General features: G+C 43.9%; 1 protein-coding gene across 2 annotated transcripts in view; it reads left to right on the top strand.

Annotated features, from left to right (window-relative positions):
- NYAP2 (neuronal tyrosine-phosphorylated phosphoinositide-3-kinase adaptor 2) overlaps positions 1-13,278 on the top strand; it is a 255,854-nt gene that overhangs the window by 143,878 nt on the left and 98,698 nt on the right. For both annotated transcript variants that reach the window (XM_041767334.1, XM_041767335.1), the window contains exon 4: positions 9,752-10,873. In XM_041767334.1, the coding sequence (XP_041623268.1) occupies positions 9,752-10,873 (1,122 nt within the window). The remainder of the gene's footprint in view (positions 1-9,751; positions 10,874-13,278) is intronic.

Raw genomic sequence — 13,278 nt, 5'->3', positions numbered from 1 at the left:
GAGCCACTGGAGAGTACCCAAAATCCTGGATGCTGACTCTAGGAATGTTAAAGGTCTACTGTTCACTGAACAGTGAAGAGATATTTGCTAAGAACATCTGATGTTGTAGTCACTTTACACAGATGATTTAGCAAAGATCAAGGCAAATGGGGAACCACTGTTCTCATGGAGATTATATGCAAGTGGGAAAGAGGAAAATATATACTCAACCACTTAGAAGCCTACCTAAGCCAATTGAGAAACAAACAAGAGAAATATTCAGTATGATGTATGCTGATTACTTGGTCATGGAAAACATCTCTGAAGAAGGCACTATATGCTGACATCTGAATGACACAAAAAAGCCACACATGTAGAGTTCAGAGATGTCAAACAAAAACCAGAGTTGAACTGTAGTTAAAGTGACAAAACCAAATTTTATTTAAGACTATTATGGTATGGGAAAAGAGAACTCAGTATAGAGGTTCACTTCCATCCAAACACACCATGGGCAAGTGGAAGTTTATAGCCAGAGAACAGGATAGAGGCTGGTGAGTGGAAAACCACAAGAGGAGACATCAGAAGTAAGGGGGTTTCTGGCTGAACTGACCTAATAAGATTCTTGCTGAAGTTAGGCTGGGGTGCTCAGATATCACCTGAGGGATGGCGGAGGATGAAGAACCCTATCAGATCTCAAGGGTGATCAGATGTTGAGGGTGGGAGCTTGGGATTAAACTGACATTAGCAGGGTTATGTAAAATTGGATTTTACAAGGACGTGCATAGACAGGCTTAGAGAAAGGTTCAGGAACCTGACTGACTACTATAGTCATGCAAAGAATTTTGTCAGTTATGAAACATAATAATTTGGCATTCTGTCCAACTGGGATCATCCCTGCAGACCAGTCCCTCTTCCTGATGGATACATTGCTTCTAGTTTTTTTTTTTCTTTATTTTTTTCTAGATTTGTGTTAAGTATGGAATGTCAGGTGGAATCTTCGAAGCTGAGGTAGTGCAGCCAAGGAAGTGCCCACAGCCCTGCACCATTTCTGTTCTTTACAAGTGGGCTCTGTTTAACGTGCATCCATGCCTGGAGTGGGAGAACAGTGATTGAGAAAAAAAATACTAGCCTGGGGATGGAAATATCAAACTAGACGGTTGGGATGAACATTGTGAGCAGAGGGTTGTAGTTCCTTGGAAATGCGGGCTGCCTGCCTGGACAGATTCTCATGAAATGGTGTTACTGTGGTGAATTTGCCCTGGAGCAGTATTGGCCTTTAATCGATAAGCTCAGAATCTCCATCATCAGATGTCTAGAATAACCAAGACGTCATAATAACCAAGCTCAAAGGGGATGAGTATATGTCTCAGTCTGTTTGAGCTGCTACATACAATACCACAGATTGAGTAGCTTATAAACAATAGAAATACATTTTTCACAGCTTTGGAGGCTGAAGTCCAAGATCAGGGGACCAGCATGGTCATGTTCTGGTCAAATTCTGAGTCTTCACATGGTAGAAGGGACTAGGGACTTCTGATGGGTGTCATTCATTAGAAAATTAATGCCATTCACAAAGGCTCCATATCTATGAACTAATCACCTCCAAAGACCCCACCTTCTAACTCCATAACACTGAGTGTTAAGATTCCAACATGTGAATTTGAAGGAAGTGAGGGGAGTCACAAATGTTCAGACGATAGTAGTGTATGAAACAGGAATTCCATCTTGCTTGTTTTTAATGAGAAACATAAGCATAATATTTTGTAACATAAAATTATTTAAAAGTTTCTTGAGGAATCTGACGTTAAGAAAAGATGGATTCATGAGAATCGTATAGAGGGGATTCAGACTCTACGAGCACACTGGGTCTATACACACAACAAAGATGTAATGGAGGACTGGATACTCACAGCACTGTTGGGGGTGCCACCACATTTTGCTCCATGATTCTCCTGGCTTTAGATTTCCTGTAGCTGGCAAGATCCCCTCTGGCTGTTCTTCTTTAATATACTAATGCCTTCACTCTGATTTCAATCTAGTCTTCTTCACCAGAAAGTGTGTAATCTCTCTAATATCGCTTCTTTGAATCATCCTGTGGTGATTTTATAGTACTCAGAATGCAATCTTCCTTAATTTTTCTCTTCTGGAAAGATGCTTTCTGTTTCCTCAGGGTGCACACTGTACCCTAGTTCTATGGAAATAACAAGAGCATTTTCTATGAGACATCTACACAAACAGGAAATTAATTTTGGTATTTCTTTCAGTTCTCTATTGCTGTGCAATAAATCAACCCAAAATGCCATGGCTTAAAACAGAAACAATGTATTACTTCTTATTACTATTCTCTGAGGTGACTTGGCTTATAAGAGTGATTCTTCTACCCTATATGACATTGATTGGGGTCTCTCATTGGGCTGCATTCAGTTGCCAGTTGGGATGGGTTGGAAGGTCCATGAAGGGTTCAATCACATGTCTTGGCTTACTTCTCCTCCATGTGGCCTCTTCACACCACTAGGTTGAATTTCTTCCCAGCATGTTGGTCTAAGAATTCTTCTATGGAAATTGGCTTTTAAGATAGAGGAAGTGAAAGTTGTCAGTTCACTTAAGTTCAAGATTCAGATGATCACTTCTGCCACATTCTAAGTCAAGATAAGTCACAAAGCCAGCCCTGATTTGAGGAGAGGTAGATGGACCCTAACTGTTAATAGGTAGAAAGCACACAAGGTGGGAGGGAATTGAAGGTAGCCATCTTTTGAGACTGTCTACCACAATTTGCCTTTCAGCTACAATATTACCAGTAGGCAAATACTCTCACCCTCTTGCCCAAATGTTTTCTTGCATTACAACACCAGCTTGAAATCTGTGATTTCATCATTTAAATCATGCCCAGATTCCAGGAGTCTCTTTGAGTGCATTTCCTCATATGCAAAGGTCTTCAAGCTAAAAGTGCAATTTATCTGTGCTACAAAACCTGACATATACTGGCCACCATCTACTGGCAGAGCTCTAGATTGACCTTTGCCCTCAGGGCCATTTTTCACCCGGAAACCTTTTACTGATCAGGGAAGGATTCATGTCCTGTGTAGAACGATTTCCTTTCACTTTTGCTTAAGAATGGAACACTTCCTTCATTAATCTCTTTCTCAGGCAGCCATCTACTGCACAAGGCCAAACAAGCCAGCTGACACTTCTATATCCTTCTAGAACTCTCCTTTGTCAGGTCCACAAATTTCATTAGGTGCATTTTATGTTTTCTACGTTACCATAGGCAACAGTCTTGCCAACTTTCCACCAATCTATATAACACAGCTCTCCTTTTTGACGGCCTCCCCATAAGAATCTGCTCTCCAAATTTTCAGTCTCTCCACAGTCTCCTCACTGTCCTTCAGGCCTCTGCCACCACCCCAAGGCTGGTGCCCGAGCTTTAGATTTTTTGTTAAGGCAGGTTTAGATACTTCTGGTGCCAGTTTCAGGTGTGTATACATGCACAACAATCTATTCCCAAATCCCATTTGCTCATAATTCTGTGGGTCAGGAAATCAGAAGGGTAGAATGGAGATGACTTGTCACCGATCCACAGTGTCTACTGTCTTACCTGACATGGTTCAGATAGCTAAAAGGGTCACTGGAACACCTGGAATGAAGTTGTATGGCCAGGATTTCATTCATTATTGATTGATTTTCTTGGTTCCTTTTCCCTGGGCTGGCTTGAGCTTCCTCACTGGATGGTCACCTCAGAGTAGTTAGACTTCTTTCATGGTGCCTGACTTCCTTTGGGACAAGGTAAAAGCTGCCATATTCAAGGAGAGAAGGAATACTCTACCTTTCGAGGGATAGAAAAGTATGCACATACTAGAAGGGAAAGGATTGATGGAGCCCTTCCTAAAGACTATTAATTAGAGATTGTCTGCTTTAGGACTGTTCAAACATCCCTCGTCATAACCTATAGAGATATGCAAGCCTTAGGAAATACTTACAGGGAAATATTGCTCCAAGAAATAACCTCTACTCTCATCATAGGAAATGTACTCATATTTTATAATCTGTTTTAATCCATTTCTTTCAAAATATTGCTTACAAATTCCAACTATATTTTATAATGAATGATTGAGATGAGTAACAAAAAAGCAGGGGTTCTGATCAAAGTCCTTCATTATCTTTGACAAAAGTGAGTATAGACAATAATGTACTTCAAAGTATTTGCTCAAAGTTGTGCAGCTTAACCGAAGCAAAGAAGTGATGAGAATCATGTCTCCTAGCTTAAGCCAAGACGCTCAGTCCCATTCAACTTTAAAACTATGCTGTTGAGCCAGTTCCATGTCTACATTGTTGTTTCCATCCAAACTTTGATCTGAGTTCTCTGTTTTCCAGAACAATAGCACAGCTCCTACAACTCCAAATCTGATCCTCTTTGCACATTATCATACTTTGTTGGTCCCACTGTAAACAGAGCAAGGGCATTTGCAACCCTATCTCTTTACAAACACCTTAATTTAAAAAAAAATAAAATAAGGAGTAATTTTGTGGATGGAATTGCAAAGCTTGTGACTGTGAAAATAAAAATATCCCTCAAACCCTTGGAATTGTGAGTTGTGAAAGAGAGTTATTGTGAGCACAGTTCTGCTGAAAGTGGGAAATGTGTCTCTCACCTTCCAGAATCAGCCAGTTTTAGGATCACATAGTGTGGACACTACTTCTCTTCACTGGACTCCTGTTTCCCAGTTGAATATATCTCTATAACTAGAGCTGCAGAGTTATGGTGCCAACATTATAGCACAGGATGAGAAGACCTTTTAGTTTTATATTTTTTTATTTTTATTTCCGAGGAGACCTTTTAAAATGGTACTCTGTGTCATATACAAAGTAATATATTGAAGAACTTCCCTGCTTATTGTTTTCCTTTGTCTTAAAAGGCATAAAAGATTGAATTGAAAAGAGATATAATTTTTTTAACTACTTGAATTTATGTTTCTTCATCAGTAATGTATAGTGTTTGGGCTGGATAATTTCTTTCTTTCTTTTAAAGATTTATTTATTTATTTTAGAGTGTGTGTGTGGGAGCATATGTGTGTTGGAGGGGTGAGAGCAGAGGGAGAGGGAGTGAGAGAGAAGAATCATAATAATCCTAAACAAGCTCCATACTAGGCACAGAGCCCATTGCAGAGCTACATTTCACAACCCTGAGATCATAACCTGAGCCAAAATCAAGAGTTGGATGCTTAACTGACTGAGCCACCCAGGCATCCTTGGGCTGGATAATTCCTAAGAGCCTTTCAAATTCTGAGATTCTGTGGCCAGAAAGACAGGGAAATAATAACCTGTGTTGTGTCACGTCTTTCCACTTCTTGGGTTGAGAACATCCACACATACTAAAGCATGGTTTTACACTATACTGTTTTTTAATAAGGAAAAAATTATTTCAGAAAGATAGGTTGACAAAGGACATGGTGAATTTCCAAAATTAACTGTGAAAGACAGATCATCTGGGCATGACTGAAAGCCATGCATAACCTTTGTGCTCAGATATTTCATTTCAAAAATGTCACTTTCTGCTTATTCAATGCTACTGTCATTATACTATTTTAAGCATTAAAATTTGTGTTCTGGAGCTGAACAGGAATTATTGCTTCTATCTTTGGGCTTATTAGAAATAACTTAATATTCATTCAAGAGCAATAAAAATCACCTTTTTTATTACAGTTGAATTTGGATTAATGTTGAAACTTGCAAGCAATTTTCATTGTCTTTTATTAGCAGTATTTCAGCATCTATGTATATAGATCAAGACTCTTTTCAAGTATTCTCTAAAGAAATGACTGTTTAAACATGATTTTTTCTTTAATTTTTAATTCCCTGGAGTGAGGTTAAAGTAGAATAAATTATGTGACAATGTCGTTTAAAATTTCAGGCTTTGCCTTATATAGGTAAGCTTTAAAAAAAAAAAAAGCATACGTGACAGCTGAAACAAATTTTTATTGTTCCATGAATTATTTACTCAATTGCAATGGAGATATGGAATGGGAAGCAGATATTGTCTGGAAAGTATCTTGGTCTCCCGATATGGAAGGAAAGAATCTGTTTATTTATCCCGATCATCTGTAATTTACTTAACACTTTATTATCTGAATAATCTTTAATGTTCTCATTTCAAATTTGGATCAATACAAAGAAAGAGGACCAGGAAACACAATGTTCTTGCATTATATGAATCTGCCTGCATTAGGCTCTTTTCATCACACAGACAGAGGGTGAAGGGATAAGCTTGCCCAGATAATGAAGTATTCCTTGGGCAAGCCTGGCTAAGAAACTGCTTCCACTGGTGGGCAGTAGAACAAAGTAGGACAGGGAGTCAGCATGCCAAAGCAAACAACAACAACAACAACAAACAAACAAAAAGCATTTAGAATTAAAAGCACAAATCAGAGATTAAGAGTCAGACCAAGAAGAACAATCAGAATTATGGGCTGTCAGGTGGAAATGTATCCCTGGGTGGGTACCTGGGAGAAGCATTTTTATATTTAAGTGTAATTGTTCTTTGTGATATGGTTCTAGGGGATAAAGAGATAGATATAGGGCAGGGGCAGGTGGAACTTAAATTTAAAAGACTAAGAGCTGGGTTAATTATTAAAATAACAAAGCTATTTCAAATATTTCAATGCCAGATGATAGCATGAAAGTGGGTGCTTATCACTCAGCTGTACAGCGCCTTTATGCAGGGTTCAATAAATACATTGTTGTCTAAGTCAGTTTGGGATTCCATAACAAAATACCATAGACCGGATGGCTTAAACAACAGGTATTTATTTGTTCTCAGTTCTGGAGGCCAGAAGTCCAAGATCAAGGTGCTGGCACAGTTGGTTTCTGGGGAGAACTCTCTTCCCAGCTTGTAAATGGCTGCCTTCTCACTATATCCTCACATGGTAGTCCTAATGACACACACTATGAGGACCCAACCCTCATGATCTCATCCAAACTCAGTTATCTTCCAAAGGCACCATCTCCAGATACCATCACACTGGGGGGTTAGTGCTTCAGCACATCGCTGTGGAGGAATGGAGTTCAGTCCTTAGCAGTAGTGATTTTTTGATTATCTAAGAGTCACCCCGAGAGTCACAAATTATATTTTCTTTCCCTTGCCAGACAATATCTGTGCTTGGTTAGGCCTTGAAGTTGTCCTCACAGTACTAATGGACTGTCTGTATTCCTTCCTTATGAACAGTTGCTCTACTTAATTCTATGTTGTGTTCTAGAAGAGAACGTTTCTTTCATCAATCGTTCCATAGATATGAAGTGTCTTTATTTAATGTTATCCACTCCTTTTGGCCAACAGGATGAGTGTTGTTTGCTCACATTTTGAGTGCAACCCAAGCATTGGTCTTGCCCATTCCAAAGGCCACCTTCTAATCTATGTGGGAAGAAGGACATTGGTTCCAAGGTTGTTCACGAGGCTACTGCTTCCCTGAGTATCTTGTCACAGCCAGCTCTATCTTGACCCCTCACTGCCTGGGAATTCTGGGTCATGGTCTTCCCTCAATGCAGTGCTGCTACCTAGGCTCGGGCTCCGATGCTTGAATTCTACTTGTCCTTCTATTTCTCTCCATACAACTACTCAAGTCTGCGGGGATATCAGTCTTTAAGTGAAGGGTCGAAGAGAACAAAAGTGAATTATGATTTAGAAGGGATAAAAATGATAATCTTATTCTAAATATGACTCTTCCAATATAATGAGATTATCATTTCATGGACACATTGATTCCTAACCTTCCATTCACAGAGCACCTCACTATTCAGACTTCTCTCTTCTAAAGATTCCTCTAACCCCACACCATTCAATCTCTGGAGCCTAATAATCAGTGGCAAGTACGTTCCCAGAGTGTGAATTACTTAGCCTAGAATGAGATCCTGAGACGGGAGATGGCGGGAAACAAGCTTTTAGAATAGTCTGGATAGGCTTTTGTTCTTCTAGGTCCTGACTCAGTGTCCCCCCAGTACTAACTTAACTGTATTCAGTAGTGTATAATTTTACTTTATACATCAGGCTCAGATTTTTGTGTATAACCGAATGAGGTTGCATAATTCATGACTTTTAACATACCCAGTTGATTTTAAAACCAGTAAAATTTAAGACCAGCGGGAGATACCGAGAGGAGCTATTGGTCCCTTTGGGTCCCTCCTAAAGAACTACTTGGGTATTTTTCACCCCATCATGTCTCTAGGCGTTTCACTTTGGGCACTAAAAGACCCCACTGCTATAAGTCCCTGGAGAGCAACATCTAGTTTCTCCTGTTACAAGTGTAAGGGAAAGTCTAGATACATTAAGAAACTTCCCTTCACAAGGATACTTGACTGTAGTGAGTACAAACATCATTATGGGCACAATAAGACAGACTATTTGGAAGCAGGAATGACCTAGAAAAGTGGGAGATATAGCCACTTCTCTGGAATATTTGATGGGTTTCTTTTCTCTGAAGTCACGATTAATGAGTAGAGCAGTCGACTAATCTTGAAGCACTTGCTTCTCTTTTTGTAAGTTTTAGAAAAGCCCCCGGGTCATAGTATGCTATTTGAAAAAGAGGATTTCAGGTGTTTCCTGATTTGTGCCTTGAGACCCCGCCTCCCTTAAGGGTGCAAATTATAGAGAAAGAAGCCTATTATTTTCTCAATAGCTTTACACCAACACGCTATACTGTCACCTTACATTATATGCTACCATTTACCACAAGTAACTTGCATTCTGCTGCACAGCATAATAATGATAATCATTGTAATCATATATCAACACAATGAGATAATGAGATAATCACAAGATGCCAGTACCTTCCCTGCATGCTAAATAATTGATTGTAGTCACAGACATGTTGCCAGCCTGTTCCACCCTACTGTATGGTGTCAGAGTTTATGTTTCATCACTTAAGTGTGCTTCCGGCAGGTTGCTGACTGCACTAGTACATATATATCTGTTGTGAGTTTCTAAACATTATTCTTGAGGCTCACACAACATTCTGTGGATCCTTCCCTTGCAAGATACTCGAAGGGGCTCTGATGTGTCTGTGCAACGTACCTAATAAGTTCATTCCGAGACAGCATTTGGGACGTCACAAGAGATCTCACGAACAAAAACAGACAAATACACCATAGCCAACAATACCTGGAGATTTAGAGATTAACTTGTCTAGCCTCATAAGGTTTTCCACATCCATTTCCCCCGAAGGATCAGACCCATCCGTAGAGAAGTTATTTATCTGAACCAAGGCAGAGATTAAGTCCAGCAGCCTGGGACATTTTTATCCTAAATGAAAGCAAGATGCGATCGTGTGTGCGATAGCCACATCATTGAAAAGGGTTCAAATCCCATGGTACTTTTGTGCTAACAGAAACTTGATTGTTTCTTTTTTTTTTTTTTCCTCCTGGGTTTCTCGCTTAATTCTTAGAGGCTAATCTTTAGGAAATTTATGTCTGTTTTTACCGAGCATGTTTCATCTCCAGGCTTCCATGTAGACATTTGAGAGCAGAGGGATGGTTTATCAGTGTCGGGATTACTAGTCTTGGCCTGAAGATGCATTTGACTGTTGTTCTGGCAACAGGTTTCCCTCCCTACGGAAAAGTTGCTCGACTTTTGTTTGACCTCTGGCCCGGGCCCATCACCACCCCCCCCCCCACCAGGAGTTCCTGGCATTTCACACCCCAAGCGCAGGGCCTCCTCCTTTGAAGGCCTCCCCGACGGTCCTCATCTATCTTTTACCTTCCTGTGTTTCTCCTTTCTCTTTGGCAGTGTCCACCAAACCGAGACCCCACAGCGATGAATATTCAAAGAAGATCCCGCCTCCCAAACCCAAAAGGAACCCGAACACTCAGCTGAGCACCTCCTTCGACGAAACGTACATCAAGAAGCACGGGCCGCGGAGGACGTCGCTGCCGCGGGACCCCTCCCTGTCCCAGGTGTGCAGCCCGGCGGGGGACCCCGACGAGGAGGAGCCCGTGTACATCGAGATGGTGGGCAACATCCTCCGAGACTTCAGGAAGGAGGACGACGACCAGAGCGAGGCCGTCTACGAGGAGATGAAGTACCCCATCTTTGACGACCTGGGCCCGGATCCCAAATGTGACCTTGACCATCACAGCTGCTCCTCGCAGTGCGCTACTCCCACCGTGCCTGACTCGGACGTCGCCAAGGCCTCAGTGCCATGCGCTCCCAAGGGGCTGCTCTGCGACATCCCCCCGCCCTTCCCCAACCTGCTGTCCCACCGGCCGCCGCTGCTGGTGTTCCCGCCCGCGCCCGTGCAGTGCTCCCCCAACTCCGACGAGTCTCCGCTCACCCCGCTGGAGGTCACCAAGCTGCCCGTGCTGGAGAACGTGGCCTACCTGAAGCAGCAGGCGGGCGCGTCTCCGTCCTCGCTGCCCCCGCACGCCTCGGGCCACCCCAAGCTGGACAAAGAGCAGCCCGCGGCCCTGGGCGCCCCCGGCCCCCCCGGGCCCGCCGCGGCCGCCGCCTCCGCGCTGTCCTCCTCCCCGCCCCCGCCGTCCGCCCTGTACCGCACGCAGTCCCCCCACGGCTACCCCAAGAGCCACTCGGCCTCGCCGTCGCCCGTGAGCATGGGGCGGTCGCTGACCCCGCTCAGCCTCAAGCGGCCCCCGCCCTACGACGCCGTGCACTCGGGCAGCCTGTCCAGGGGCTCTCCGTCGGGGCCTCCCTCGGCCGGCAGGCCCGTGTCGCAGGACGGGGCGCGGATGGTCAACGCCGCGGTCAACACCTACGGCCCGGCCCCGGCCGCGGGCGCCTCCCGCTCCAGGACCCCCACGAGTCCCTTGGAAGAGCTAACCAGCCTCTTTACCTCTGGCCGCAGCCTGCTGAGGAAGTCGTCCAGCGGCCGCCGGGCCAAAGACCCCGCGGAGAGTAAGTGGTCGGGGTCCCGGGGAGCCAGGCTTCCCGCTGGGGAACCGAAGCGAAGCGCCCGCACCTGCCCCCGGTGCGCAGGGGAAGCGCACGGGGCAGGGCCTTGGGTTCTTGGGGCTGCGGTTTCAAAGTTGGGTTGTCGCACCTCCACATGCCAGAGCAAAGAGTGTGCATTCTTGGGTTCTTGCGGTTGCAATTTCAAAGTTGGGTTGTTGCACCTCGCCATGCCCGAGCGAAGAGTGTGCATTCTTGGGTTCTTGGGGTTGCAGTTTCAAAATGGGCTGTTGCACCTCACCATACCTGAGTGAAGAGTGTGCATTCTTGGGTTCTTGGGGTTGCAGTTTCAAAATGGGTTGCACCTCGCCATGCCCGAGCGAAGAGTGTGCATTCTTGGGTTCTTGGGGTTGCAGTTTCAAAATGGGCTGTTGCACCTCACCATACCTGAGTGAAGAGTGTGCATTCTTGGATTCTTGCAGTTGCAATTTCAAAGTTGGGTTGTTGTACCTCGCCATGCCCGAGCAAAGAGTGTGCATTCTTGGGTTCTTGGGGTTGCAGTTTCAAAATGGGTTGCACCTCGCCATGCCCGGGTGAAGAGTGTGCATTCTTGAGTTCTTGGGGTTGCAGTTTCAAAGTTGGGTTGTTGCACTTGGCCATGCCAGAGCAAAGAGCGTGCATTCTTGGGTTCTTGGGGTTGCAGTTTCAAAGTTGGGTTGTTGCACCTCATCATGCCAGAGCAAAGAGTGTGCATTCTTGGGTTCTTGGGGTTGCAGTTTCAAAATGGGTTGCACCTCGCCATGCCCGAGTGAAGAGTGTGCATTCTTGAGTTCTTGGGGTTGCAGTTTCAAAGTTGGGTTGTTGCACTTGGCCATGCCCGAGCAAAGAGTGTGCATTCTTGGGTTCTTGCGGTTGCAATTTCAAAGTTGGGTTGTTGTACCTCGCCATGCCTGAGCAAAGAGTGTGCATTCTTGGGTTCTTGGGGTTGCAGTTTCAAAATGGGTTGCACCTCGCCATGCCCAAGTGAAGAGTGTGCATTCTTGAGTTCTTGGGGTTGCAGTTTCAAAGTTGGGTTGTTGCACTTGGCCATGCCCGAGCAAAGAGTGTGCATTCTTGGGTTCTTGCGGTTGCAATTTCAAAGTTGGGTTGTTGTACCTCACCATGCCAGAGCAAAGAGTGTGCATTCTTGGGTTCTTGGGGTTGCAGTTTCAAAATGGGTTGCACCTCGCCATGCCCAAGTGAAGAGTGTGCATTCTTGAGTTCTTGGGGTTGCAGTTTCAAAGTTGGGTTGTTGCACTTGGCCATGCCCGAGCAAAGAGTGTGCATTCTTGGGTTCTTGCGGTTGCAATTTCAAAGTTGGGTTGTTGTACCTCGCCATGCCTGAGCAAAGAGTGTGCATTCTTGGGTTCTTGGGGTTGCAGTTTCAAAATGGGTTGTTGCACCTCACCATGCCCGAGTGAAGAGTGTGCATTCTTGGGTTCTTGGGGTTGCAGTTTCAAAGTTGGGTTGTTGTACCTCGCCATGCCTGAGCAAAGAGTGTGCATTCTTGGGTTCTTGGGGTTGCAGTTTCAAAATGGGTTGTTGCACCTCACCATACCTGAGCGAAGAGTGCGCATTCTTGGGTTCTTGGGGCTGCAGTTTCAAAGTTGGGTTGTTGCACTTGACCATGCCTGAGCAGAGTGTGCATTCTTGGGTTCTTGGGGTTGCAGTTTCAAAGTTGGGTTGTTGCACTTGACCATGCCTGAGCAGAGTGTGCATTCTTGGGTTCTTGGGGTTGCAGTTTCAAAGTTGGGTTGTTGCACTTTGTCATGCCTGAGCAAAGAGTGTGTATTCTGGAAGCACTCCCAGTGACAACTGGCACAGTGTGGCAGAAGCCATTAAAAGGAAGAAGGCACTTGTCCAACAGTAGAGTGTAAGACCTAAGTGGTTACAGGGGCTCTAGAAAATCTAACAAAGTTGACCCATCGCTGAGGCACTCTGAGGGACATAACTTGATTTTTTTGAGACAAAGTATATACTTCAACAGATTGATAGATCTTAACGTTCATCTTTATCTCATATTAAAAAAAAAACACTTAAACAAATCTGTATCACAAAGTTTTTTCTGGAAAGATAGCAAATTAGGATAGAATTTAGATTTTTTTTTAACATGGTGAACTATTTCCCCTGCATACTTTGTGGGGTTTTGTTCTTACATTCACCCTAAACTAGAAAAGGCTCATTGTTTCAGCACCTAGAGTAATTAGTATCTTATTCCTATGGTACTCTTCCTATTTCCACTGATACATAAATTGCCGAAAGATCAAGAGTATTAAATAGGTGGTGCACATTATATTTACCACTGAACTTCGAAGACCAGGAAATGTCTCTATCTGAATAACTGAATCCTCTTGTCAACCCCAGATCACTCC

This window comes from Vulpes lagopus, chromosome 8 (genome assembly GCF_018345385.1).
Source record: "Vulpes lagopus strain Blue_001 chromosome 8, ASM1834538v1, whole genome shotgun sequence".
NCBI lineage: Eukaryota > Metazoa > Chordata > Mammalia > Carnivora > Canidae > Vulpes > Vulpes lagopus.
The sequence above is the reverse complement of the archived record's forward strand: the minus strand, read 5'-3'. Positions and strand labels throughout refer to the sequence as shown.